This window comes from Bidens hawaiensis, unplaced genomic scaffold, assembly GCF_021521415.1.
Source record: "Bidens hawaiensis isolate Kalapana, Puna unplaced genomic scaffold, B.hawaiensis_p1.1 tig00026901_1, whole genome shotgun sequence".
NCBI lineage: Eukaryota > Viridiplantae > Streptophyta > Magnoliopsida > Asterales > Asteraceae > Bidens > Bidens hawaiensis.
The window spans coordinates 247,451-274,429 of record NW_027494343.1 but is presented as its reverse complement, the minus strand read 5'-3'; the positions used below and the strand labels follow the sequence as shown (position 1 = coordinate 274,429).

Below are 26,979 nucleotides of genomic sequence, written 5' to 3'. Positions count from 1 at the left end.
CTTCTACATAAAATTTCCATTTCATAAAAACCAGATGACTCGGAGTTAGATGATGATAGTGGAAGAATAATATTATATTTCATTATATGTTGAGTAGTATTAGTAGTAGTAGATTATAAGAAGTTTGAATAGAAGTCTTATAAAGAGTAGCAAAACTGGTGTAAAAATTGGTAGAACAACGATTATTATTATTATTATTATTTAAATCCGACGACTTTTTTTTATCACATTCAAATCTCGACTTCACTCACGGGTTTAGTAAACCCGATCTCCAATCGGATTCCCCAAGCGCGCTTGCGGAGATGTTCCCGAACCGAAGGCGGGCCCGACCACACTTAAAAATATCTAACGGAGAAAAAACCATTACCACGTACCCGGACCGAAAAATAGACGCCACAATAACAACAGAAAGCTAACGACCACAATCAAAACACCCAAAAATCTGAACCTTCCAGAACCCAATACTAATAATATATATAAACGTAGCTAGCTAATTTGGATTCAAGCGGACTAGTGTGTGTATCTGACTTGATTGATTTCAATGGCGAGTAGTATTGAGGCATGGTTCATGGATGATATCCACGACAACCCACAGCTTCCTCATCATCCTAACCCACAAGAGCTTGTTTCACCTCATTACTTACCTGGTTCGTGTTTTCCGATTATTAATTAATTTGCTTGTTGCACTGTCTAATTAATTAACTGTGAACCCCATTTTGAATTTGAATTGGGATTTGTGTAGAATTGGGTGTTTTGCACTGGAAATTGAATCCGGATAAGTATGAGGATGATCAAGAATTGGAGAAAATTAGGGCTGACAGAGGCTACAATTACATGGTAGTAATTTATTTATATATAGTTTACACTTTTATTATATGATTGATTATCTAGTTATATTATGTAGTATAAATTATCAACTTTTTTAAAATAATTCAAACAACTAGTGCTCTAACTACACTACACTAGTTGTATATATAATTGCACTACTTGATTTGCACAATTAGCACGCTAATGTAATGTAATTTGTATATGATCCAAACCCTGCATCGTTACATACATGTACGCAAATATTGTTGGGTTTGCTGAGGCTTTGGGCTTCGGCTTGGGTTTGTTTACTTGAAGACATGTGTTATTTGGTTAATAATGATTGAAGTCATGGGAGGTTTTGGACCGGCCACATATCTCTTTATTAGTATTTATGGCACGTTTATGTTTTCTTATTGACTAAGCTTTTTAAACCCTAGTTAGTATCTTGGAACTTTATGTATCCTGGTTGTAGCCCGTGGATGTAGGTCAGCTTAAACCGGATCACGTATATTCTCGTGTTCTTAGTTTTCTGCAGTTTTTGTGTGTGTTTGCATTTTGCAACCAGATTCTTAGAAGTATAAACACACTCCTGTTTCTAAAACAGTTTAGAAATAATGGCTTAATTAAGCTTTGGGAACTTCATTTTGTAGGATCTGCTGGATTTGTGCCCTGAAAAAGTGGAGAATTATGAGCAAAAACTGAAGAACTTTTACACAGAACATATTCATGCAGACGAAGAGATACGTTATTGTTTGGAAGGAAGTGGATATTTTGATGTCCGTGATAAAAATGACCGTTGGATTCGCATTTGGATCAAGGCTGGTGATCTTATTATCTTGCCAGCAGGGATATACCACCGATTCACCCTCGACACCTCCAATTATATCAAGGTAAAGAATACTAGATTATTACAAAACTATATTATTATTTTGATAATAATTTCTTAAAGACGATCACATTTCTGCATATAAATTGTTACTCGACCTTGAGTTTTAAAGTTAAACAAACTGCTTTGTAAATATGAACTTTACAAGATTTTGGACATTTTTGAAAATTTTAACACGTGCTACCACTTGCAAAAGTATGTGTACCCAAGTCGACTTAAATGTTTATTGACAACAAGATATTTGGGTGCATGTAGTTGATGAGGTTGTTTGTTGGAGAGCCGGTTTGGACTGCGTTTAACAGGCCACAAGAGGAGCATCCAGCAAGGCAAAGCTACAAGAGGCACTTTGGTGGGACGCCCGTTAAAGCTCATTGAATATGAAACACACAAAGACTCTGATTATGTATGTATGTAGATGGTCTGGAATTGTTTATGCTGTATTTGGATCTTTATTGTGAGTTTATATGATACTTTTATAGTTTTAATAAAGTTTAAATAGTTGGTGTCGATATCAGCTTTGTTCAGGGGCACAGATCTAGGATTCGGAAAGGAGGGGTGGGGATGTTCATCGTTTATTTGGAATACTTATATTGCATGAAACCGTCATCGGTTTGGTTTCACAGGTTTTTTTTATATTTAAGTCAGTCGGATTAGGAATTTTCAAACCATACCGAGTGGGTTGGTTTCCTATTTTTTGTACTTCTGATCATAAAAGGTTTTTAAACACAACCCTAACAGTTTGGGTTGGTTTGATTATAAATTTAAACGTTTTGGTTTTAACTTGCAATGGTAAAAACCATTACTAATAGTATGGCTCAAGATTTGATCTGAAAACTTTTAAACCATTACCAATAGTTTGATCCTATTTATCGCCCCCTGAAACTTGCAAAAATTGCCTGTACATAAAATCACATCAGCTGGTTGCATACACCACATAACTAAGGAATATGACACATCCATGGCCTCAAAATTGACAGGGCGGATAACAGGTCAAAAGAGGGTAACGGGTATATCGACCCTCATCAATATTGTAGTTGATATTGTGATGAGAGCATAAATATGTAACAGGTAATCTTTTGCTTGGAGGTTGGAAGTATGCTGACATTTTTGTTTATTTTGCCTTCGATAGATAGTTAAAGTTTAATGTTTCGGTGAGTGTACAATTAAGTTTGTTTTTCTTTCCTTTTCTTTCCATTCAATCCAAGAATGGAATACAATAAAGTTTTATATGTATATGTTAAAGGCAGAATCAAGTGACTTTGGAAGGAAGGTTGGGATTACTTGTTAAGTGGTTAATACCTTTCGTGTAACCGAACATATTCCACCTGGTTCCTTTATAAAGGCGTATCATCGTGTCCGCAATTTGGAACTCAAGTTGCTCATTGATCTGAGAAGGAAATTAATTTGATGGAGTCTTCGATTGGTATGTTTTTTTTCTTTCATTTATCAGTCACATTGTAAATTCGTATCTAATATACACATCGGGTATCTCACTACTTATCACCCGACCGGTTGGCATGTTTCTTCATGGATATTAAGAAATCTCTATTTATAATTTTAGGTGGTTGAATTACCTACTTTTATTGAAACATGGTCTCATATACATCTCAAAAACCAACTAAACCATGTAAACATGTATTTTGTACAATCTTATGGATACCATCTAGTAAAACAGACACATGTGATCTTTAAGCATAACCTAAAGTTACAGTAGCTTCTTTTTTTTTCACACAACCTGGATTGTCTGTTAATGTTGGTTTAAACATGGAAAAAGAAAAATCCATTTTTGTTTGTTTGTTATGAGTAATCATAAACATTTACTCTTCGTTTTGGCCGAAGAGGCGAAGAACATATTAAAATAAGCGACATCTCAAGATTCGCTTCTCTTAGGGTGGATAGAGTGGGGCTCGGGAACAAATTGGCGCCACGCGGGATGTTTGGGAACATCATCCCGTTCCAGCGGTACTGAAGAAAAAGATGTCGAAGGGGGATGTGTTTGGTACAATGGCGGATCTTGAACATCTAGTATGGATAGATCGAAAGTCACGAGACCCATTTTTTTCCCCCTAATTTTAAGTTTTGGGTTGGTAATACGGTTCGGGTCAATAAATCCAAACCATAACCTACCAAATTGAAAAAAAAATACAAAATGGTGAAATGCAAATTAACAAACCTAGGTGCTGTTTGTTTTTGCAGACATAAACTGTCTGTAAGCTGATTTTATCTGTTTTTATGTCTGCAGCTGAAGATGTGGTCTGAAGCTCTGTAAGCTGAAAAAATAAGACTGTTTGTTTTTATAAGTTGATACTGTCTGCATAAACTGAAAATATGTAAATTATCAAACTTATCTCACTGGATAGAAGTTATTTAACATTCAAGTTACATAAAATTATAATATTAAAAACAAGTTTAAAAAACACATAACATAAAATAAACTCAAAGCACATTGTTTTGCATTAATTGTTGTGCTATTTGATCTCGAAGTTGACTCATGAATTCACGATCCGCTGCACTTCCATGTCGAGCTTCTCCTTCTTCACCATTATCTTGTGCATCTTCATCTCCATCTTGAAAACGTACATTTGGGTGATCATATTCATCAAAATGTGTGCTATCTTTTAACCAACCTTTCACTCTAAAATGTGTGCAAAGTCGAACAAATGAATCACGTGACATACGAAGGAGTTCAATGCTTTTGTTGATTGTTCCCACGCAACAGCTCTAAAGTAAAATGGTGTCCAGACATAACCGAAGTGTTATCTCTTTTTCTTTTGTGATTTCTCGGCCAAAAGTATCGAAGATATAAGAACATCACAATGAGGAGCAATAACTTTTGATTATAATCCATGATAAACCTGTCGAATAAGAGCAAAATGTTTATGTTGAAAATTGAATATAAGAAAGGCCTAATTGCAAACATAATAGTTCAAAGTAGTACAATAATTGTTCAAAATACAAAGCAAATAAAGGTTCATATAATACGAATCACATACTACAAATCACACCAAAAGACAAATACCGACTGACCAATGTCATCCACTACAAATACCGACATACTACAAATCACACCAAAAGACAAATACCGACTGACCAATGTCATCCACTATAAATACCGACATACTACAAATCACTCTCCCTACTTAAACATTCCTAATGTCGTCCCGGTCATCTTAATCCACCCTTTCAACACCTCAGGGTCTGATGGCAATGTCATCCACGCTTGTCTCATTTGTATCGACTGACCAAAAATGTTAAATGCTGCCAAAAACAAGGGATCTATAGGCTCTAAGCCAACTAATTTCAACTTATCATAACATTCGTCAGTTGATGGCCCTGTGCTTTTCACCATATGCTTGAGTGCTTGTTGCATATCTTTCGCTAAATCATCTAGGGTAATGGTGGTTTTAGAGGTTTTGGCTTTTTTGTTACGCCTAGCTTCATTATGATTAGAAGTTTGACCCTTATTATTGGAAGGAACTTCATCATCATTTTGAAAGCTTTGTTCATGAGAGTCTCCATCATCATCTTCCGGATTACAAAAGCTACCATCTTGTATCTGAAGTGTTTGGACATGTGGGGATGATGAAACTCCAGATGTTTGAGTAGATGTCCATTGATTACCACCTGTAGCACTAAGCCCTTCGAACAAAGCTATGTGAAGGTCAAGATGAGTCAACGGGCGTGTTTTTAATGACATTGCCCTCGGGTGACCCTGCGCCAGATTAATATGGACTATAATTTATACTTTTCACTCTAAAATATAACACAATACTAAAAACATAAAGAAATATACATCTTCTTAAAATCTTCCCATTCCTGAGGCGTTAAAGTGAACATGTTTGTTTCTGGGTTGTAAAGATTTCCAGTCTTGTTTCGCAAATAACACCATCCTACATATTTTGATTTCATGGTATCAAAAGCATTTCTAATTTGCTTTTGACTCAAATCCATGTGAAATTATTCCTTGAGTTTCTTTCCTAATATAACCCAAGACTCTCTGCGCAAGCTTTGTCCATTTCTACCTACCCGCCCAATTTCTTCAAGACATGTTTCTAATAAACATTTAATTGCGTCATCCGTCCATTGTTGTCGACCATCATTAGTTTCCATCTACAATTATATATATTCTTAACAATCATTTGTTCACAATACTCAAATAGCATAACAAAAACAATCATGGGTTCACAATACTCAAATACCATAACAAAAACAAATGGCTTAACAAAAACAAATCAAAGGTGGTTTGGGTCAAATACCATAAACCGACACACTCTTTTTTCTTAAAATGTATTTTCCTAAAGACGAAAGTTTATGGACCAAAATAAAAGAAATCATTTATATATGTTGACTTCTCTGAAAACTACTACCAATCTTGCCATATATCTCTGAAAACTACTACCAATTTCATAAATCTTCAACAACTCTCAAACAAAAACAACCAGACAATCAAACTCTAAAATACACACTTATAGCACATCTGGTACACTAGAATCTATCTACTGATTACAACAATCATAAAGACTAAAACTGGAAAACAAACGGATTCAAGAATCAAAACCCTAAATTAACAGAAGATGAACAAAATTGATGTTTGAGAGAGAAACTGAACGGATTGTATGAATCACGATAAAACTTCTCGACTCTTTCAATTTATATAAGCAGACCAAATCAGCCCAAAACACAACCACCAGAACGAGGTGGTCGAACGGCGGTGGTCGAACGGTTTAATGATGAAGCAGCGGGGGGTCGACGGAGGTGGTCGAACGGTGGTTATGGCGGCGGTATGGCGACCGAACCAAGGGAGAGAGCAGGAGGCGGTATGGCAGTGGTTATGGCGACCGGAACCAAGAGAGAGAGGAAGAGAAGGAGTGTACCTGGAGGAGCAGAGGCGGTGGCGATGGCTGCCGGCGAGTGGAGGAGCGACGGAGGCGGTGGCTAGGATTGGAAAGGCTGGACGACCGGTTGTGGAGGATGAAGACGTTTGAAGCATGTTTCAATAGCTTTTGTTTTAAGAAGTTATAAGCTGTTTGCAGATCTTATTCTTTTAAAAAAACAAACTGTCTTCACAGCTGATTGTCTGCGCGCCTGCAGACATTACTCTCCTGAAAATGTTTGAAGCAAAAACAAACATCACCTTAATAACCTTTTTTAAATACCTTATTTAACAAATAAAACGTGTATTTAACAAATAACATTTTAAAAATACGTTTTATTATTTATTAGTTTTCTAAATGTCATTATTTAAAAAAAATACAAAATGTAATATTAAAAAGATTTTTTTTAATAAAAACAGCATGTTCTTATTAAATGTCATTTAATAAGAAAAAAAATACAAAATGTAATTTAAATACCTTATTTAACGTTTTTTAATAAAAAAAATACAAAATGTAATATTAAAAATTCTAACCGTTCGCATCACCATCTCTAGCAACCAACCCATCAATGTTAAGCATCTCACATGCTTCATGTTGGAATATATAATAAACGTTTATAATATACAAATAATAAGTAAATTAATATAAAGAAAAAGGTCTGGTCAAATCAGTCAGGTGTCACTATTCACATCCGTCATTTGAAATGACGGATGTCAAGATAACATCTTCCAACTCAAATGACGGATGACCACCAATATTCACTTTTACGCATAGGGGCAGCCTACTCTGAAATCTGTGACCTGCCAGTCAAACTGGCGGTTCATCAAAGTTGACATCCGCCATTTCAAATGGCGGAACACGAATAAAATATTCGTGATCCGCCATTTCACCTGGTTGTTGTCCACATCACCAGACAATATCTGACATAATCTATGTTTTGTCTGAGATCCACCATTTCAAATGGCGGATCTTCTACTTTCCTAATACATGTTTTCTCTCTCCTAGAAACCATTTCTCCTATTTATTTTATCCTATTTCGAAAAAAATTTCGTACAAGAAGATTACGCGGGTCATCCGGAGCATACTCCTTTTCTCTTTCCAAAAGTCCCTGGTAAATTCTTTAGTGTGTTCAGATGTGACATTTGTAGGTTACTATCCAATGGTTTCACCGTATGGATGCACAATGTGTGAATATTATGTTGATATTAATTGTGCATTCATACCCAGATTAATTATACATGATGCTCATCCGCATCATCTTCTATCAAAAGTAAAAGGTTCACCTAAGCTCTCAAATAGGTATTGTGAAGCCTGTCACTATTCGATGAACTATGGGTGGGGATTTCATTGTCTCCCTTGTGCTTTCTATATTCATGTAGAGTGCGCTGTGTTATTGTATAAAGAGATTAAGCACAAGTGTGATAAACATCCTTTGAAACTAAGATTTTATCCACCGGAGAACCATATTGGTAAATACTTTTGTGAAGTATGCGAGGATGAATTCAACCCTTGGCAATGGTTCTATCATTGCACTACATGTGACCAGTCCATGCATGCTGCTTGTGCACCCTTAATACTTCAATGTGAGCAGGATACTTATGCATATGATAAATCATGTGTCTATAAGTTTTTGAATGTCAAATTTAGAGGACTGCTCAAGATCAAAGATCATTCACACCGCTTGGCATTTGTTCAAGGGCTTGAGAGTGATGGCGAGTGTTGTAGGTGTGGCAAACAGTTGCAGCACGAGATGATCTTTAAGTGCTCCGAGTGTGAGTTCGCATTGGATTATCAGTGTGCTTCTTCGTTTTTCAGTTGATTCGACTCTTTGGTTTATACTTTGGTGGAATCATACTGTTGTAAGTTTGTTATATGTGTCCAATTAATTCTGTTAGACTCGTACTTTGGCTTGTACTTTCTAACATCAGACATTATTTAATTTTTTGACACGGGCTATCACTGGCAAAATCATGTGTAACCTAATCGACTTCCATGTACATTCAGGTGCATGTAGTTGATGAAGTTGTTTGTTGGAGGGCCAGTATGGACCGCATTTAACAGGCCACCTGAGGAGCATCCAGCAAGGCAAAACTACATGATGAACTTTGGTTGGATGCCCCTTAAAAGCTCGTTGAATACTAAACGCGTGCAATCTATGATTATGTATGTAAATGCTCTGGGGTTGGCAGTTAAGTTGTTATATCATATGTTGTATTTGAATCTTAATTGTGAGTTAATATGATATATACATGTATAGCTTTAATCTTGTATAAATTGCGTACCTGGGGAATGAATTCGATCAATGATGTAATCCTGTAATCATGATTTAAATATTACTTTCTTGAACAATTGCCTGGATTAATCTCTGAATCGTGAATCACTTTCAGATAAACCTATTTGTGGGTTACACACAATGATTTATCGGATAAGACAGAGATTTTCTGTAGTTGGAATTGGGTTTTGATGATCCTATGAATGTGATAAAGAACCAGAGAAGAAGTAGCCGTCATCTCTCTGTTCTATGTGTGTAGATTGATGGAGAGGTTTTTAGAGAATGAAAACATCGGCATATATAAACCAATTTCCATATCTCACATGATCACAAATAATTAATCATAAGCCCATTTATCATTATACTTAAGCCCAAGTATAAAACCAAATAACAAAGCCAAAATAACATTATTGTTAAACAAGCCCGCACTCCCGCGTCACCTAACTTGTTTAATCTCTAACGTTATTTCCTCCATCGACAATTTAATCCAATAACACTAAAATAACCAACAGTCCTCCCCTAGTTTTGTATAAATTGCGTACCTGGGGAATGAATTCGATCAATGATGTAAACCTGTAATCATGATTTCAATATTACTTTCTTGAACAATTGCCTGGATTAATCTCTGAATCGTGAATAACTTTCAGATAAACCTATTTGTGGGTTACACACAATGATTTATCGGATAAGACAGAGATTTTCTGTAGTTGGAATTGGATTTTGATGATCCTATGAATGTGATAAAGAACCAGAGAAGAAGTAACCATCATCTCTCTGTTCTATGTGTGTAGATTGATGGAGAGGTTTTTAGAGAATGAAAACATCGGCATATATAAACCAATTTCCATATCTCACATGATCACAAATAATTAATCATAAGCCCATTTATCATTATACTTAAGCCCAAGTATAAAACCAAATAACAAAGCCAAAATAACATTATTGTTAAACAAGCCCGCACTCCCGCGTCACCTAACTTGTTTAATCTCTAACGTTATTTCCTCCATCGACAATTTAATCCAATAACACTAAAATAACCAACAGTCCTCCCCTATTTTAGTGATATCCATGATAACTTAACCATCGTCACAGAAACACAAACGTATGCATAAATGAAAATGTCCCACGGATTGAATTTTCATCTTAGTAAATTACACGATCAAAATATTCGAATATCGGGGTGTCCTATGGATTGAACCCTTGCTATCCATTTGAATACTTCAAGGCAAAATACACGTACGTTTATAAATCCAAATTCCACTCGACACAATATTTTACTAGCCTGTTGTAACACCCCGACCAAAGGCGGATTATACATCGGGGCGCCACATATTGTTTCATTACTCGTGACACTATTGGGTGTCAATATTTAATAAATATATTCATTCACGCACGCGCAACGTAAACACAAGATAACATAAATCAACATAAATCAATATATTATAAGGCAAAATATTCGAACAACAATAACTTGTCTTGATACATTTTAATCTAGGTCCAAAAGTAAAAACGTCCTACGTGTCCACAAGCTCCAAAAACAGCTACAACAAACCTGAACATGTGTTAAAATAAACGTCAAACACTTGCGTGTTGGTGAGAAATCAAGTTTAATAGATAATAGATAACAATAATCACTGCGCGCAACACGTGTATGTCTGGTGTTTAACAAGGGTGTAATCAGATTGTGATCAAGCCTAAATAGATCATAGTTCATAGTTCAATCCGTGCTCCCAAATGAGCACAAAAACAAGAAAACATCTGTGCAAGTGTAAACAAAGAAAACCGTAAACGATAGATCTCCCGTGTTCATCTAATGGATCCATGAAAACTTCGGAATAGGCCGAACAAAGCGGTTAATGATACACACATACAAATAAACAGCCAAGTAAACGTCCTCAACACATGGGATACTGCGCGACTAAAGTTCATAAACAAGTTTAAGACTCTAAGTTTGTATGAACACATGAACATCCCAAAACATTAAAGATAAAAAGGGATTAGGTACGAGATTACTCACTTGATAAACGGTGCGGTGTAAGATAAAGCAAGAACCAACTCTTAACAAGCAAAGTTATCCTATAATTAAAGATTATCGTTTTAATGATTTGTTTTAAGTCTTGATTATAAGTTAGCATAATTAATAAGTAAATTATTATATATTATATATTACCGGAAATCAGGGCAGAACAGGAGAGAAGACGAAGGCAGAGAGAGGAGACGGCTGAAGGACAACGGCAGAGAGCAAAGGAAGAGAAAGATAATAAGTGTTTGTGTGTGTAGTGTTAAGAAAATAGCATTATTATTTATAGGGAAACCCTAGGGAACACAATCCCTAGAAAAGAGGAAAAGATCTTCAACAGGATCAAGCAAAAGATAACAAAAGCAAAAAGGTTCCAAAAGCAAAAGATATCAAAAGATATGGCAGCTGCAGGGGACAAGAGAAAGCTGACAGGGAACAGTAAACAGGCATGGGAGGGTCAGATAAAGGTACTGGTCAAAGCATGGAAAAGCATATCTCAAAAGATAATGTCAGTCACTTTTTCTGTCAACCAATGGGGTTGGTGCGCATGCTGCGCCGAAAGTGGCTTTTCAGACATAAGACAGGTCAGGTCAACAGCACAGAAGATAAGACATCTTCAAAAGTAAATGGCTGGACAAAACAGAAGAAAGACTTAAAGGTTTAGCGCGAGAAGGCTCGAGCGCGAAGGCAGACAGAACCAACCTTTGCGCGCCGCGGAAAGAACTACAATTCTAAGCGCGTCGCGGGAAGAACTAAAATCCTTAGCGCGTCGCGAGAACTATATTCCTTAGCGCGCCGCGGGGACAGTTCGCCTCGCGTAACGCAGCAACAGATGGTCTTCACGCAGGCTTCCTTGTAAGGAGTCTGGCGCGTGGAACTGCGCAGACATCCTTAGGCGGAAGGAAACAAAGGACAGGAGAGGGGTTCAAGGCTTAAGGGTTAAGCAGAAGGGCGGGATAGCGACAAGAGAGAAAGGAAGGCGGGACGGCGGAAAGAAAGAGAGAGAAAGAGGCGGGAAGAAAATATATTTTTATTAAAAAGTAAAATATAAGTATAAATAATTATTAAATCATAACAGAAAGAGATCGGATTAGAGAAACGGGTACCTGGGTCGGGTCGGATCGGGGCAGATGTCACAGTCTCCCATACTTTAAGAAATTTCGTCCCGAAATTTATCTCGAAGTAGGCTGCGCAGAGAACAGGTGCGGGTACTTGATCTTCATTTGATCTTCCCTTTCCCATGTAAACTCGGCTCCGCGCTTGGACTCCCAGCGAACTTTCACGATAGGGATGCGACTGCGCTTGGTTTGCTTAACCTCGCGATCCATAATCTCAACAGGCTTCTCAACGAAATGCATAGATTCATCAACTTGAACTTCATCAAGTGGTATGTGAAGGTTCTCGTCGGCTAAACACTTCTTGAGATTGGATACATGGAACGTTGGATGCACATTACTGAGCGCGGGCGGCAGGTCTAGTCTGTAGGCAACTTTTCCTACACGCGCGAGAATCTTGAATGGACCAACATAACGAGGAGCAAGCTTACCTTTCTTCCCAAAGCGGACAACACCTTTCCAGGGCGACACTTTGAGGAGGACAAGATCACCAACTTGAAATTCGAGAGGCTTCCGCCTACGATCTGCGTAACTCTTCTGTCGGCTTCTGGTAGTCAGCAGATGATCACGGATCTTGGCGATTTTATCGGTTGTCTCTTGAACTAGTTCGGGTCCTGTGATTTGAGCTTCACCCACTTCGCTCCAGCAAATCGGGGAGCGGCACTTACGACCGTAAAGTGCTTCAAATGGGGCCATACCAATGCTGGAATGATAGCTGTTATTATAAGAGAACTCGATCAAAGGCAGGTGCGAATCCCAATTACCTCCAAAATCAAGAACACAAGATCGGAGCATATCCTCAAGGGTTTGAATGGTTCGCTCAGACTGTCCGTCAGTCTGAGGATGATATGCAGTACTCATGTCCAAACGAGTTCCTAACGCAGATTGGAGAGATTTCCAAAAGCGGGATATAAAACGGCCATCGCGATCGGATATGATGCTCAAAGGAGTACCATGGCGGCAGACAATTTCCTTGACATAAAGCTGCGCGAGTTGCTCAACACGGTAGTTTTCACGAATGGGCAGAAAGTGAGCTGACTTAGTCAATCGATCCACTATTACCCAAATGCTATCATGTTTGCTTGCTGTCAAAGGTAACTTGGTAATAAAGTCCATTGCTATACACTCCCATTTCCATGTAGGAATTTCTGGTTGTTCGAGCAAACCAGATGGGCGTTGGTGTTCAGCTTTTACCTTAGAACAAGTCAGGCATTTAGCTACGAACACAGCAATATCCTTTTTCATGCCGGGCCACCAATAAGTAATGCGCAAATCCTTGTACATCTTATCAGCGCCGGGATGAATAGAATACCGAGATTTATGCGCTTCACTCAGGATATCAGCGCGAAGATTCTCATAAAAGGGAATCCAGATGCGATTGAGATAGCAGAGAATTCCACTCAGATTAGGGACAAAGTGCGCTTCCGCGCCACACGCTAACTCGGCGCGAAGGTTACCATTGCTGATGGATGCGCGCTGCGCGTCGCGAATGCGTGATTCCAGATTTCTCTGAATCGGCGCAAAGTGAAGCTGCGTGCGCGGTAAGATACAGTTAAGCTGGCAGGGTTTTCGGCTGAGCGCATCGGCTACCACATTAGCCTTACCAGGATGATACCGGATCTCACAATCGTAATCGCTGATGAGTTCGTTCCATCGGAGTTGTCTCATGTTAAGTTCCTTTTGATCAAAGATATGCTGAAGGCTTTTATGGTCAGTGTAAAGGATACACTTAGTACCATAGAGGTAGTGTCTCCAGATCTTCAAGGCAAATACAACTGCGCCTAGTTCGAGGTCGTGAGTTGTATAATTCTTTTCATGAACCTTGAGTTGCCTTGATGCGTAAGCGATAACCTTGCCTCGTTGCATAAGAACACAACCGAGACCTTGGTTGGAGGCATCGCAGTACACGACAAAATCATCATTACCCTCAGGTAGCGCAAGAACAGGAGCTTCACACAACAATCGCTTGAGCGTCAGAAAAGCTTCTTCTTGCTTCGAGCCCCAAATATACGGTTTACCTTTGTGCGTTAGAGCTGTTAAAGGCAATGTGATCTTTGAGAAGTTCGAAATAAATCGCCGGTAGTAACCAGCTAAGCCCAAAAAGGAACGGATTTCGGTAGGAGTAGATGGCGTAATCCAGTTCTTGATTGCTTCAATCTTGGATGGGTCGACATGAATACCCATCTTGTTTACAACATGACCAATAAACTGTACTTCATCAGACCAGAATTCACACTTGGAAAGCTTAGCATAGAGTTGCTCAGTTCGAAGCTTTTGCAATACCAACCGAAGATGTTGCTCATGCTCGGCCTTGGTCTTAGAATACACCAGAACATCATCGATAAACACGATCACAAATTTATCCAAGAAAGGCCTACACACCCGGTTCATTAGATCCATGAAAACGGCGGGTGCGTTGGTTAAACCGAAGGACATGACCAAGAATTCAAAGTGGCCATAACGAGTACGAAAAGCAGTCTTGGGAATATCCTCTTCGCGGATACGCAACTGGTGATAACCAGAACGGAGATCGATCTTGGAGAAACAAGAGGCACCTTGGAGTTGATCAAAGAGGTCGTCAATACGCGGTAAGGGATACCGGTTTTTAATGGTGAGTTTGTTCAACTCGCGGTAATCAATACACATGCGAAACGTACCATCTTTCTTTTTAACGAACAACACCGGAGCACCCCAGGGCGAAGAGCTAGGGCGAATAAATCCTTTAGCGGTCAACTCTTGAAGTTGACTTGCTAATTCTTGCATTTCGGCGGGTGCAAGACGATAAGGAGATTTGGCTACGGGGGAAGCACCAGGGACAAGATCAACACGAAACTCGACTTCACGAGCGGGAGGGATACCAGGAAGATCATCGGGAAAAATTTCAGGGAAGTCACGCACAACAGGGATATTGCGAAGTTTCTTCTTTCCTTCATCAGGTTTGACCACGTGGGCTAAGAATGCAACACATTTCTTCCGCATAAGCCTTTGGGCTTCAGCGCAAGACATAAGCTTAAGGCCATAGGAGGGTTTCTCGCCGTAGATGTGAAGATCACCATTTTCTCGAGGAATGCGAATCAACTTCTTGGCGCAAATAACTTCGGCGCGATTCTTCGAGAGCCAGTCCATACCAATAATAACATCAAAACTTCCAAGAGGCATGGGGATGAGGTCGATTAGAAAATCATTTTCGTTAAGGTTAAGCGTGCAATCCTTGATCACAGAGTTTATTAAAACAGTTTCACCATTAGCCAATTCAACTGAAAAGTTTTCACTTAAGTTAATGCGCGGTCGCGCAAGCTTCTGCTCAAAAGCGAGAGAGATAAAACTTCTATCGGCGCCAGTATCAAAAAGTATAGATGCATATTGTCCGTTAAGTAAAAATGTACCATTAACTACGTCATTATTCGCTTGCGCTTGGTGCGCGGTTATGTTAAAAGCTCGTCCACGCGTCACTTGGTTCGAGATTTGGTTCACCGGATTCGCTTGTGTAATTTGCACTTGTAGCCTCGGGCACGCGTTCCGGAAATGACTGGGATCACCGCAGTTATAGCACGACCTGGGTCGTGGATTAGGGTATGTTGGTTGTGGGTTCTGCAGGTAGGCTGGTGGTGTTTGCGCAGTTGGGTTTGCGGAAGGGACTCTACAGTACTCAGCAGAGTGGCCAACGCGGCCACATCGGTTACATTGTCGACACGGGACTTGAGGTGGGTGGTGAAGTCTACAGGTTGGGCAAAAGGGTTGGTTTCCTGTGTAAGGTTTTTTAGTTGGCGGGGCAGGGAGTGCTGGATTGGTTAAGGCATAGTTGTGGACTACAGGAGGTGTTGGGTAGGTCGATAGTGGGTTAGGCGCGTAAACTGGAGGTTGGTAGGTGGGTTGCTGGACAATGGGCGGGTTGGTAAGCGCGTAAACTTGTCTGCGCCTACGCTTCGGGTTGTTATGGTGTGAGGGTTCAGGTTTGGTTTCTGTTGGTTCAGGGGCAGATTTGGTAGGTTTGGTCTTCTCAGCTCCCCGCAGGAACAGGGTTCCTGCTCTCACATGGTTGTCGCTGAGCACAGCGGCCAATTCGATGGCGTCAGAGAGGGTTACTGGGTTTCTGGCCCATACAGAATCTTGAATTTCCATGGGGAGACCCCCAAGGAATTTCTCGATAGCTCGGCGGGAAGGGGTAACTAGGTGCGGGACAAGCAGGCTTAGTTCATGGAAGCGCGTCGCGTACTCGCGCGCTTCGCCACTGTATTGCTTCAAGTTCCAAAATTCTTCCTCCAGGCGCTTAACTTCGTTGGGAGGGCAGAATTCTCGCGTCAAGAGATCCTTAAATTCCTCCCAGAGCATGCTGGAAGCAGCTTCTGCGCCACGCGCATGAGCTACTCCATTCCACCATGTAAGCGCCCTTGCTTCCAGGACACTGGAGGCATATAGGGTTCGTTGGTCTGGAGGGCATTGGGTGTGGAGGAAAGTGTTTTCAATCTTCTCGAGCCATTGGAGCATCACGGTGGCTCCTTCAAGCCCTGTGAATTTCGGAGGGTTACCCGCATTGAAGGACTTAATGTTGTATCCGGAGGTGTTGGTATTGTTTTGGCTCAAAGCTTGGGCCATTGCGGCGGCCATTTCATGGGAACGTTGCTGTCTACGCCTGTGCGAAGCTTCTCTCCTCTGATGACGGCGAGATAGCGGAGGCATTCTATAAAAGTTTTAGTTTTGTTAATATCTTGGTTTTAGCGCAAAGTATAACCTTATAAAGCTCGGTTTCGCGGAGTTAAATGCTATCAAATGTAAAATATGAATTTAAATGCAACTTAATAAAGGTAATGAATTCGAATTGAAAATCGACAATTCATGTATCACCATGACTTTCCGAATTCTCAATTTAAAATGAGTAAACGAGTATTGGAGATTGACGATTCATGTATCACCATGACTTTTCAATCCTCAATATAAAATATACAAGAAAATGAGTATTGGATGTTGACAATTCATGTATCACCATGACTTTTCGGATTTTCAATCCCCACAAACGAATATGCAAATAAAGAAATAAATTGAAATTTAGCAAAAATCGAAATATCGCGAAATAAAACATAAAACCATACGCTGCGTCTGCGCAAGCATATTTATAAATAATGAGTAATTAACAATAAGCGCGTAAACATGAGATTTCTCTCATGCGCGAGAAGGGACTCTTAGGTATTCTAGGCCGTTACGTCTAACCACCTATCCTAAAGTCACGGAGCTCTGATACCAATCTGTAACACCCCGACCAAAGGCGGATTATACATCGGGGCGCCACATATTGTTTCATTACTCGTGACACTATTGGGTGTCAATATTTAATAAATATATTCATTCACGCACGCGCAACGTAAACACAAGATAACATAAATCAACATAAATCAATATATTATAAGGCAAAATATTCGAACAACAATAACTTGTCTTGATACATTTTAATCTAGGTCCAAAAGTAAAAACGTCCTACGTGTCCACAAGCTCCAAAAACAGCTACAGCAAACCTGAACATGTGTTAAAATAAACGTCAAACACTTGCGTGTTGGTGAGAAATCAAGTTTAATAGATAATAGATAACAATAATCACTGCGCGCAACACGTGTATGTCTGGTGTTTAACAAGGGTGTAATCAGATTGTGATCAAGCCTAAATAGATCATAGTTCATAGTTCAATCCGTGCTCCCAAATGAGCACAAAAACAAGAAAACATCTGTGCAAGTGTAAACAAAGAAAACCGTAAACGATAGGTCTCCCGTGTTCATCTAATGGATCCATGAAAACTTCGGAATAGGCCGAACAAAGCGGTTAATGATACACACATACAAATAAACAGCCAAGTAAACGTCCTCAACACATGGGATACTGCGCGACTAAAGTTCATAAACAAGTTTAAGACTCTAAGTTTGTATGAACACATGAACATCCCAAAACATTAAAGATAAAAAGGGATTAGGTACGAGATTACTCACTTGATAAACGGTGCGGTGTAAGATAAAGCAAGAACCAACTCTTAACAAGCAAAGTTATCCTATAATTAAAGATTATCGTTTTAATGATTTGTTTTAAGTCTTGATTATAAGTTAGCATAATTAATAAGTAAATTATTATATATTATATATTACCGGAAATCAGGGCAGAACAGGAGAGAAGACGAAGGCAGAGAGAGGAGACGGCTGAAGGACAACGGCAGAGAGCAAAGGAAGAGAAAGATAATAAGTGTTTGTGTGTGTAGTGTTAAGAAAATAGCATTATTATTTATAGGGAAACCCTAGGGAACACAATCCCTAGAAAAGAGGAAAAGATCTTCAACAGGATCAAGCAAAAGATAACAAAAGCAAAAAGGTTCCAAAAGCAAAAGATATCAAAAGATATGGCAGCTGCAGGGGACAAGAGAAAGCTGACAGGGAACAGTAAACAGGCATGGGAGGGTCAGATAAAGGTACTGGTCAAAGCATGGAAAAGCAGATCTCAAAAGATAATGTCAGTCACTTTTTCTGTCAACCAATGGGGTTGGTGCGCATGCTGCGCCGAAAGTGGCTTTTCAGACATAAGACAGGTCAGGTCAACAGCACAGAAGATAAGACATCTTCAAAAGTAAATGGCTGGACAAAACAGAAGAAAGACTTAAAGGTTTAGCGCGAGAAGGCTCGAGCGCGAAGGCAGACAGAACCAACCTTTGCGCGCCGCGGAAAGAACTACAATTCTAAGCGCGTCGCGGGAAGAACTAAAATCCTTAGCGCGTCGCGAGAACTATATTCCTTAGCGCGCCGCGGGGACAGTTCGCCTCGCGTAACGCAGCAACAGATGGTTTTCACGCAGGCTTCCTTGTAAGGAGTCTGGCGCGTGGAACTGCGCAGACATCCTTAGGCGGAAGGAAACAAAGGACAGGAGAGGGGTTCAAGGCTTAAGGGTTAAGCAGAAGGGCGGGATAGCGACAAGAGAGAAAGGAAGGCGGGACGGCGGAAAGAAAGAGAGAGAAAGAGGCGGGAAGAAAATATATTTTTATTAAAAAGTAAAATATAAGTATAAATAATTATTAAATCATAACAGAAAGAGATCGGATTAGAGAAACGGGTACCTGGGTCGGGTCGGATCGGGGCAGATGTCACACCTGTGTCCTAATTCTTCAAAGAATATATCAAAGCTCAAGTCCAAAGCTTCTTGAAGCGACTAAACTTCATATTCTTATAGGTAGTTCATTATTCTCGCACCCGCAATGCAATTTATCAATGAACTATTAAGAAACTATACTTCAACCTACTTTATATCGCGGTCCGAACACAAACCTTGGGATGTTTATGATATTGTGTTCCAATATCTATATGACAAGCCAACCGCATTGAATTCAGCATCTAACGTTGTATTAGATGGGAATTGGGTGTCTTGACATATGATATTAATGTATGGACTTTAAACCCATCCCTATGGCTGATATGTTCACGAGATCTCTTCCTAACCTTTTAGTTAGATCATCAGCCAACTTATACTCATATATTACACACCTACTGATATCACACATTGTATTTTATAACAAAATCGTCTAGACTTTCCATTATACATTTGACATAGTCATCACTATCACACCTGATAGATTTTTGGTGATATCAGTTCGACCACAATGGAATTTTGTAATCACAGTTTTTTACTCATTCAACCACTTTTATCAATTGTTGCAAATGCTAGAAACTCGATTTCCATTGTTAAGTGATGCAAATTAATACCTTAATTACCTAAAAAATGAAACATTCTCCAAAAGAGAATACACATCCATAATTAAGCAGTTTGTTTACTACTTGCCTGTTGAGCACTAGGATTACTAGTATATCTGCTCAAATTGCCCATGACATCTATGTAATTATGAAATAGAATCACCTTGATTAGACAAAACTTGATATTAGGATCTATAGGAGTTGTAACCGAAGAATAATCAAACTAATTGAATTTCTTCAATACTTTCTCAATGTAATGAAACCGTGTCATGGTTCTACCATTGTTACTCCCTTTTATTAGTATACCAGGATAACATTAACCCCCCCAGATCCTTTATATCAAAACTAGAATCTAATAACTTTTTTTTCAATCATTCAAATCAACAAGGAACTGTCCGTTTCTTTCAAGATTCTATTTTCTTTTCACTCCAAACTAATTCACATGGCCTAACCTGGCACGTCACAATATATACATATAGTCTACGCTGCATTTAAATGATCATAACATACAAACAAATTCAATAGAAAATGAGACATTAACATTTAGTTTAAAACTCCGTTACACAAATATCCAAATCCAACAAGATTCCATGTTGAGATGAAATAAAATTATCTAACTCACCGTTTAAAGCCACAATTTATTTAAAACAAAATCCAAACATGAGACTGCTTCAAATCCTTGAAACACACAACACATAATCCAAAACAAATGTTTTCCAGGATTAAACACAAGTCTCACTTTTGCATATCTCATCCTAAGTACAGATCCATCTTCAACTGGTTCAAGTTCTTCAAACCATTTTAGATCCTTGCATACTTGACTCGTATCACCCGAGTCTACACACCATACAAGCATGTTATCCTGTACATAAAATGATTCAAAATAAACGATACATAATTCTTAACCGAATTATATTTAGAAACCATTGAACTTCTTAAGTCCAATAACAAACCCGAATATCGAGTTTCATTTATTTCACATCCCAAAGGGTTTTCCCGACTTGTATACCTCGAATGGGCTAATGCTACTTGGTTCGTGCCCCATCAATCTCACGTGTGTACCATCTGGATAAATATTTTTGTTTAAATTATAAAATAAACATTGTTTCTTTAAACCGAATCCAGATTTTATGTTTAGCGAAAAATTAACATGCCCTTATGAAGCATTTGGGTCTTTCAACCCACTTAGACCCGCCCCGTTGAGTTGTCACCATCCGGGTAATTTCACCTTAGTTTTAATAATATTAAGAATTTACTCGAGTTTCATCTTTTGCATTCAGTAAATATACGTAGCAAAATCTAGATACATTATGCTTAAAAGTAACAACATACTTTTATTTCTTAATAAAGGTGTATAGTAAAAACATACAAATCACTATGAACAAGTTTCAACAGTTCTATCAATAATTAGGAACTATGTAGAGATATCATGCATTATGTAAACTTACATGATCTATATAAGCATGCCATAAGATAAGATCGTGGTGGTTATATATATACTTGAAGTTATATAAATAGAATCCTCTACCAAAACAGGTTTGAGATTAACCACATGTTATCCCTTTTACTGTAATATCTCAAACAATAAACATGTAACATTGAGACCCAACATATTAATTTGCTTCTTAAACTTGCTTATTAATTGACAACTTTCCCAAACCAGTGTGTGGCACAGAAAAAGAGTAATAATATCATATGCAATTACGTTTTCCTATAAATAAAATATAGCCGTATTTGACGATCAAATATTAGTCTCTCAAATAAACGTATGCATATCTTACTTTCTCCATGTGCAGAACCATTCACAAAACAAAAATCATTTTCTTAACAAAAGAAAGTAATAAAAAATAATCCCCAAAACAAAAGTCATTTTCTTAACAAAAAAAAGTAATAAAAAATAATCCCCTCTCATGAAGTAATATGATTATAATTATATTTGACTTTCAAATTCATTGGATACAAATCTACAATGAATTGTACGTATCATGTGCCTTAAAATAAGATATGAATTAAAACATTCTATAAAACAAAACCTTCTTATCACTTCTAATCTTTTAGAAATAACTAGTATTAAGACCTGCCTTAAAATAAGATATGAATTAAAACATTCTATAAAACAAAACCTTCTTATCACTTCTAATCTTTTAGAAATAACTAGTATTAAGACCCGCCGATGGTTTCGACAGCTTTTACATTAGCATAAGCCCCACAATAAAAAAAACAAAAAAAAACATTCGCTTTGAATAACAGCTAACAAATCAAAACCGATTTGATGCTGAAATCTGATTCAAATGGAGGTCTTGTCAAAGGACGATCGCACTTTTAATAACATTGAAACCGGATTATGCAAACCAGTTGACTTTTGACTTTAGCTTCACATTTGCCTGTGCTTCATACCAATCCACCTGTTCACTACCGGCGTGTTACATAAACATAAACAAATTAAATACAGAAACCTAAAAAGCAAAATTGTCACAAATCTTTTTGCAATATGCAAACTTGAAACTTGACTAAACTTGTGAAGGAGAGTGGAGACACCCACATCCTAAAATTTACAAAGAACTGCATATATTTTATCAATTAACTCACAACATTCTTTCAATCAAGAATTTTTTTCATCCATGATTTCTTTAAAACATAAATTGCAGAGGCTTTTGGAAATTCATTTTCAAGTGATAATTGTGGCTTTACTTGTATATTATTGTTTTGACCGTGTATAATCACAAAATCAAAGTTATAATCACTTAACCGGGACACAGACAATGAGACTTCAACCCACAATAAGAATTTTACACCAAACGCCCCATAACCACTTTTCTAAACATTAATTGCATATCTAAACACCCTCACTAACTCCTAAAACCAAAACTTTGAAGAGAAATTCAGTCATCTAGCTGTATAAAAATTTCCTAATTTTGTAAAATGTAAACGAACTTGAATTTAAGGTTTTAATGTTTGCCCACCGACGCGAAAAAATAACACAAAAACTGTAATGACTGGAACCCCTAATGAACTGTAACCAACATCGAGCCAAAACCACGTTAAGAGAAAAAGGGGGGGGGGACCAAAATACAATACCTTCAGTTGGGGTTTTTATGCATAATGATGACCGAATAGCCTCAAAGAAACACCTTGATTGTAAACCCATCTTTGTTATTGCAGAACATGAGGGAGTTATAGAAGTTGGCTCAACTTTTTTAGTAGGAAATTTGCTGCTAGTTTTCTTTTCTTTATCCTGCACAGTGCACACAAATTTCAATTGTTTCTTAAAAATTTTCTACTTCTTATAAGAAAAGAAGGATCATATCAAATGGCATAAGTGGAAACATAGTTAAAGCATGTTCACAATAATACTTACCAATATATCACTCTAGAATACATATAGTCCAACATGTCACATGTAGACCAACTGGCTATGGTCTAAGCTACAATTGTTTTGTATTCTGCATATAGAGTAAAGGTCCATTAGTTAAGCGAGCAAGTACCTTATAGTTGTTTTCATGATGGAATAAAATAGTTTTTATAAAGGTAAATTTGAAAGAAAACTTACACAGGAGGTCTCATAATCCATCCTGAACCGAAGCTTGTGGTTTTGAAACCTACGACAACATCAGCAATTCTAATTTCTTCATGTAAAAACACGGTTGATGGATTAAACAACTTACCTATGATATAATAGAGGTTGATCGACGGTGGAGAGAGATTGTCAGAAATTGAACAGCGGCGGTCCTCCGACTAATCTTCCTTCTCCTCCTCTTTCTCTTTTCTTCGGATAATTCCATTCTCTCCTCTCTCTTTCTAAATGTGGTGGTGTTTCAGCAACAAAATAGGAACGACATATTAACTGGATTTTACCAATAAACCAAGAACATCACCTTCAAACAACCACCTGTTGAAGAAGAAATTACAAATTTCACCGCATAAGAAAGAGAGAGAATGTAATTCAAGAAAGCATGAGAATGAGAAAGAAGCCTCAGACGTGGACATATTACGTGTCACTAACCATCTTATCTTTGCTACACGTGTACATCTCCCTCAGCCATGATCATGAGTGGTGTACAATTTTATTTGCAGATGGTACAACTGATAATGCAAAAACTTAGACGTAATTGTTATATTATAAATTTGTTCCACAAAACTTATCATATATGATTGGAACCCTAGTTCCTAAACAAAGTTGGAACAAAAGAAACAATTTTAAGTTAAAAGCCTCATTTGCAATTAATAAACAAATTTTCCAAAACAAATCAGAGGTTAGTATATAACCAATCCCTATTTGATACATACGAATCAAAATAACCTCATGAACCAATTAAACTTAAAGAGGATAGTTATTTCTTTAAATATGCACAAGAATTTTATTATCAGAAAATTGATATATATTCATGATCTCGGAAACTAAAAGAATGCATTATTATGACAATAGATTCCTTAACCATCAAAGGAAATCTATTTTAATAATTGAATTATGTTCCAAAAATTCATTAATCGACCAGTTTATAAATTAGGATTTCTATCGATTTTTAGTAACCACTCAAAATAACCAGAACTTCTAATCAGAAATTAACCACCCAATTAACCCAATAGGTTTATCTTTGTTGTATAAATTGCGTACCTGGGGAATGAATTCGATCAATGATGCAAACCTGTAATCATGATTTCAATATTACTTTCTTGAACAATTGCCTGGATTAATCTCTGAATCGTGAATCACTTTCAGATAAACCTATTTGCGGGTTACACGCAATGATTTATCGGATAAGACAGAGATTTTCTGTAGTTAGAATTGGATTTTGATGATCCTATGAATGTGATGAAGAACCAGAGAAGAAGTAACCGTCATCTCTCTGTTCTATGTGTGTAGATTGATGGAGAGGTTTTTAGATTGTGTGTGTAGATTGATGGAGAGGTTTTTAGAGAATGAAAACATCGGCATATGTAAACCAATTTTCATATCTCACATGATCCCAAATAATTAATCATAAGCCCATTTATCATTATACTTAAGCCCAAGTATAAAACCAAATAACAAAGCCAAAATAACATTATTGTTAAACAAGTCCGCACTCCCGCGTCACCTAACTCGTTTAATCTCTAACGTTATTTCCTCCATCGACAATTTAATCCAATAACACTAAAATAACCAACATTTAATAAACTTTAAATAGTCGGTGTTGATATCAATATTATTCCGGGGTAGATATAGGATTAGGAAAATGAGAGGAAGGGGGGGGGGGAGTAGGCATGTTCATGGTTTGATTGTAATCCTTAAACCGCATGAACCCATCATTCGGTGGTTTACCCTCATTGTTTTTAGTTTTTAGTTTTTTGGCACGCAGTTAAGTTGTTATATCATATGTTTTATTTTTTTTAGCAAGGCTGGTGCTCTTATTATTTTGCCAACAACAATATACCGTCGATTCACTCTCGACACCTCCAATTATATCAAGGTAAAGAATACTAGATTATTAAAAAACTATATTACTATTTTGATAATGTAATTTCTTAATGACAATCACATTTCTGCATAGAAATTGTTACTCTTGACCTTGAGTTTTAAAAGTTGAACAAACTACTTTGTAACATCAAATCCGATATGAATTTTAAGGAAGTCAAGACAGTTTTGAAAATTTTGACACGTACCATCACTTGCAAAACTATGTGTACCTGAATCGACTTAAATGTTTATATTTAAGTGCATGTAGTTGACGAGGTTGTTTGTTGGGGAGACGGTGTGGACCGTGTTTAACAGGCCACAAAAAGAGCATCCAGCAAGGCAAAGCTACAAGATGAACTTTGATGGGACACCGTTAAAGCTCATTGAATATGAAACACGGGAAGTCTATGATTATGCAAGGGCGAAGCTTCATTGAGGCCCGGGGTGGCCCCGCCCCCCCTTTTTTTCACAGTAGTGTAAATTTACCCGTTTTCAGGCGAAAATTTTTATACGTAGTGTAAGTTTAGCCTTTTTCGGCCGAAAATTTGAGCCCCCCCTGTTTTTTCACAGTAGTGTAAATTTATCCTTTTTCGGCCGAAAATTTTTATACGTAGTGTGAGTTTAGCCTTTTTCGGTCGAAAATTTGAGCCCCCCTCGTTTGTGAAATTTTGTATACATTTTGAGCTCGCCCCCCGGTGCCTCAGTCCAAGCTTCGCTACTGTGATTATGCATGCATGTAGATGGTCTGGAATTGGCAGTGAAGTTGTTATATCGCGTTTAATTGAAATAGCTATACCGCGTGAACTTGTCAATCGGTTTGGTGTTACAGCCAGTTTTTTCAAAAATATTTAAGACTGTCGGGCTAGAATTTTCAAACAGTGCCGAGCGGTTTGGCTATATAAACCCTCAAAACTATGCAAATCATAACATTGTTGGTTCAACACTGCCAAACCTGTTCCCAGCCAAAGTAAACAAAGTGATTTTCGGCTTTTAACAGTCCACTCAGACCAACCATGAAACACACCATGCCTGGCCCGCCAACCCGCCAAACATGCGACTGGAGTTGCAATATCCTTCTGTGTTGTGTTAAGGTTTTCTTATTATATTTGACTCATTATTTATATATTAACATCTAGCTGTTATCCCCTGTATAAATGGGTTGGTTTGAATTATTCGTTTAAAATATTTATATATTTTTTTGAAATTTAATTTTATTTATTGTAAGTAAGTTAGTAATATACGTTCACAAAGAAATGTGATGTTATAACCTGTTTTAAAGCAAGTTGGGTAACTGGGTATGGTGACTTATGAATTGCTTTATTTATTTTTTTTACCATAAAATTATTTCTTAATTGTAAATAATATTTTTTTTTTAAAAAAAAATAGGATATTATTTTGTATATACCTACTTTATAAGATTTTCATATCATATATTTTTAATTTAATGAGGTGTTATAACCCGTTTAAGGGCTATATGGGTTTGGTGAGACCCATGCCCGTGAATTCGGTCAAATGCATGTGAAGCCTTCATTTACAAATAAAACAATATGATGACTTGACAGAATGTAGGCGGATTTCGTTTATATATATATTTAAGATTAAGATTTTGGGAGCCTTTATGCACAGTGGCGAAGGTTAGTGAGGGCCGGGGTGGCCCCCCCCTTTTTTTGCGTAATAGTGTAAATTTACCTGTTTTCGGCCGAATTTTTTTGTACGTAGTGTAAATTTTGCCGTTTTCGGTCGAAAATTTGAGCCGAACCCCTCCGTTTTTTGATTTTTTTAATACATTTTGAGTCCGCCCCCTTGGTGTCTTAGTCCAAGCTTCGCCACTGTTTATGCATCATAAGTTGTAA

The 26,979-nt window shown here is 37.8% G+C and overlaps 2 protein-coding genes and 1 long non-coding RNA gene across 4 annotated transcripts; 2 read left to right on the top strand and 1 right to left on the bottom strand.

Annotated features, from left to right (window-relative positions):
* Positions 1-453: 453 nt before the first annotated feature.
* On the top strand, positions 454-25,885 carry LOC143574391 (acireductone dioxygenase 4-like). 2 transcript variants are annotated; one of them, XM_077059032.1, is made up of 5 exons: positions 454-647; positions 743-837; positions 1,458-1,697; positions 1,949-2,104; positions 25,867-25,885. In XM_077059032.1, exons 1-4 carry the CDS (start codon positions 542-544, stop codon positions 2,066-2,068), a joined length of 561 nt encoding a protein of 186 aa, XP_076915147.1. In that variant the 5' UTR covers positions 454-541; the 3' UTR covers positions 2,069-2,104; positions 25,867-25,885. The 2 variants fall into 2 exon arrangements, with proteins under 2 accessions (XP_076915147.1, XP_076915146.1); XM_077059031.1 differs by lacking the exon at positions 25,867-25,885 and having other exon boundaries at positions 1,949-2,134.
* On the top strand, positions 7,892-8,386 carry LOC143574381 (uncharacterized). Its single transcript, XM_077059022.1, has one exon. The coding sequence runs from the start codon at positions 7,892-7,894 to the stop codon at positions 8,384-8,386; it is 495 nt and encodes a 164-aa protein (XP_076915137.1).
* Positions 21,871-23,132, bottom strand: LOC143574390 (uncharacterized). The gene is made up of 3 exons (XR_013142582.1): positions 23,048-23,132; positions 22,768-22,924; positions 21,871-22,094 (listed from the first exon to the last, which is right to left on the bottom strand). It is a non-coding gene; the product is annotated as an uncharacterized LOC143574390 (long non-coding RNA).
* Positions 25,886-26,979: the final 1,094 nt, after the last annotated feature.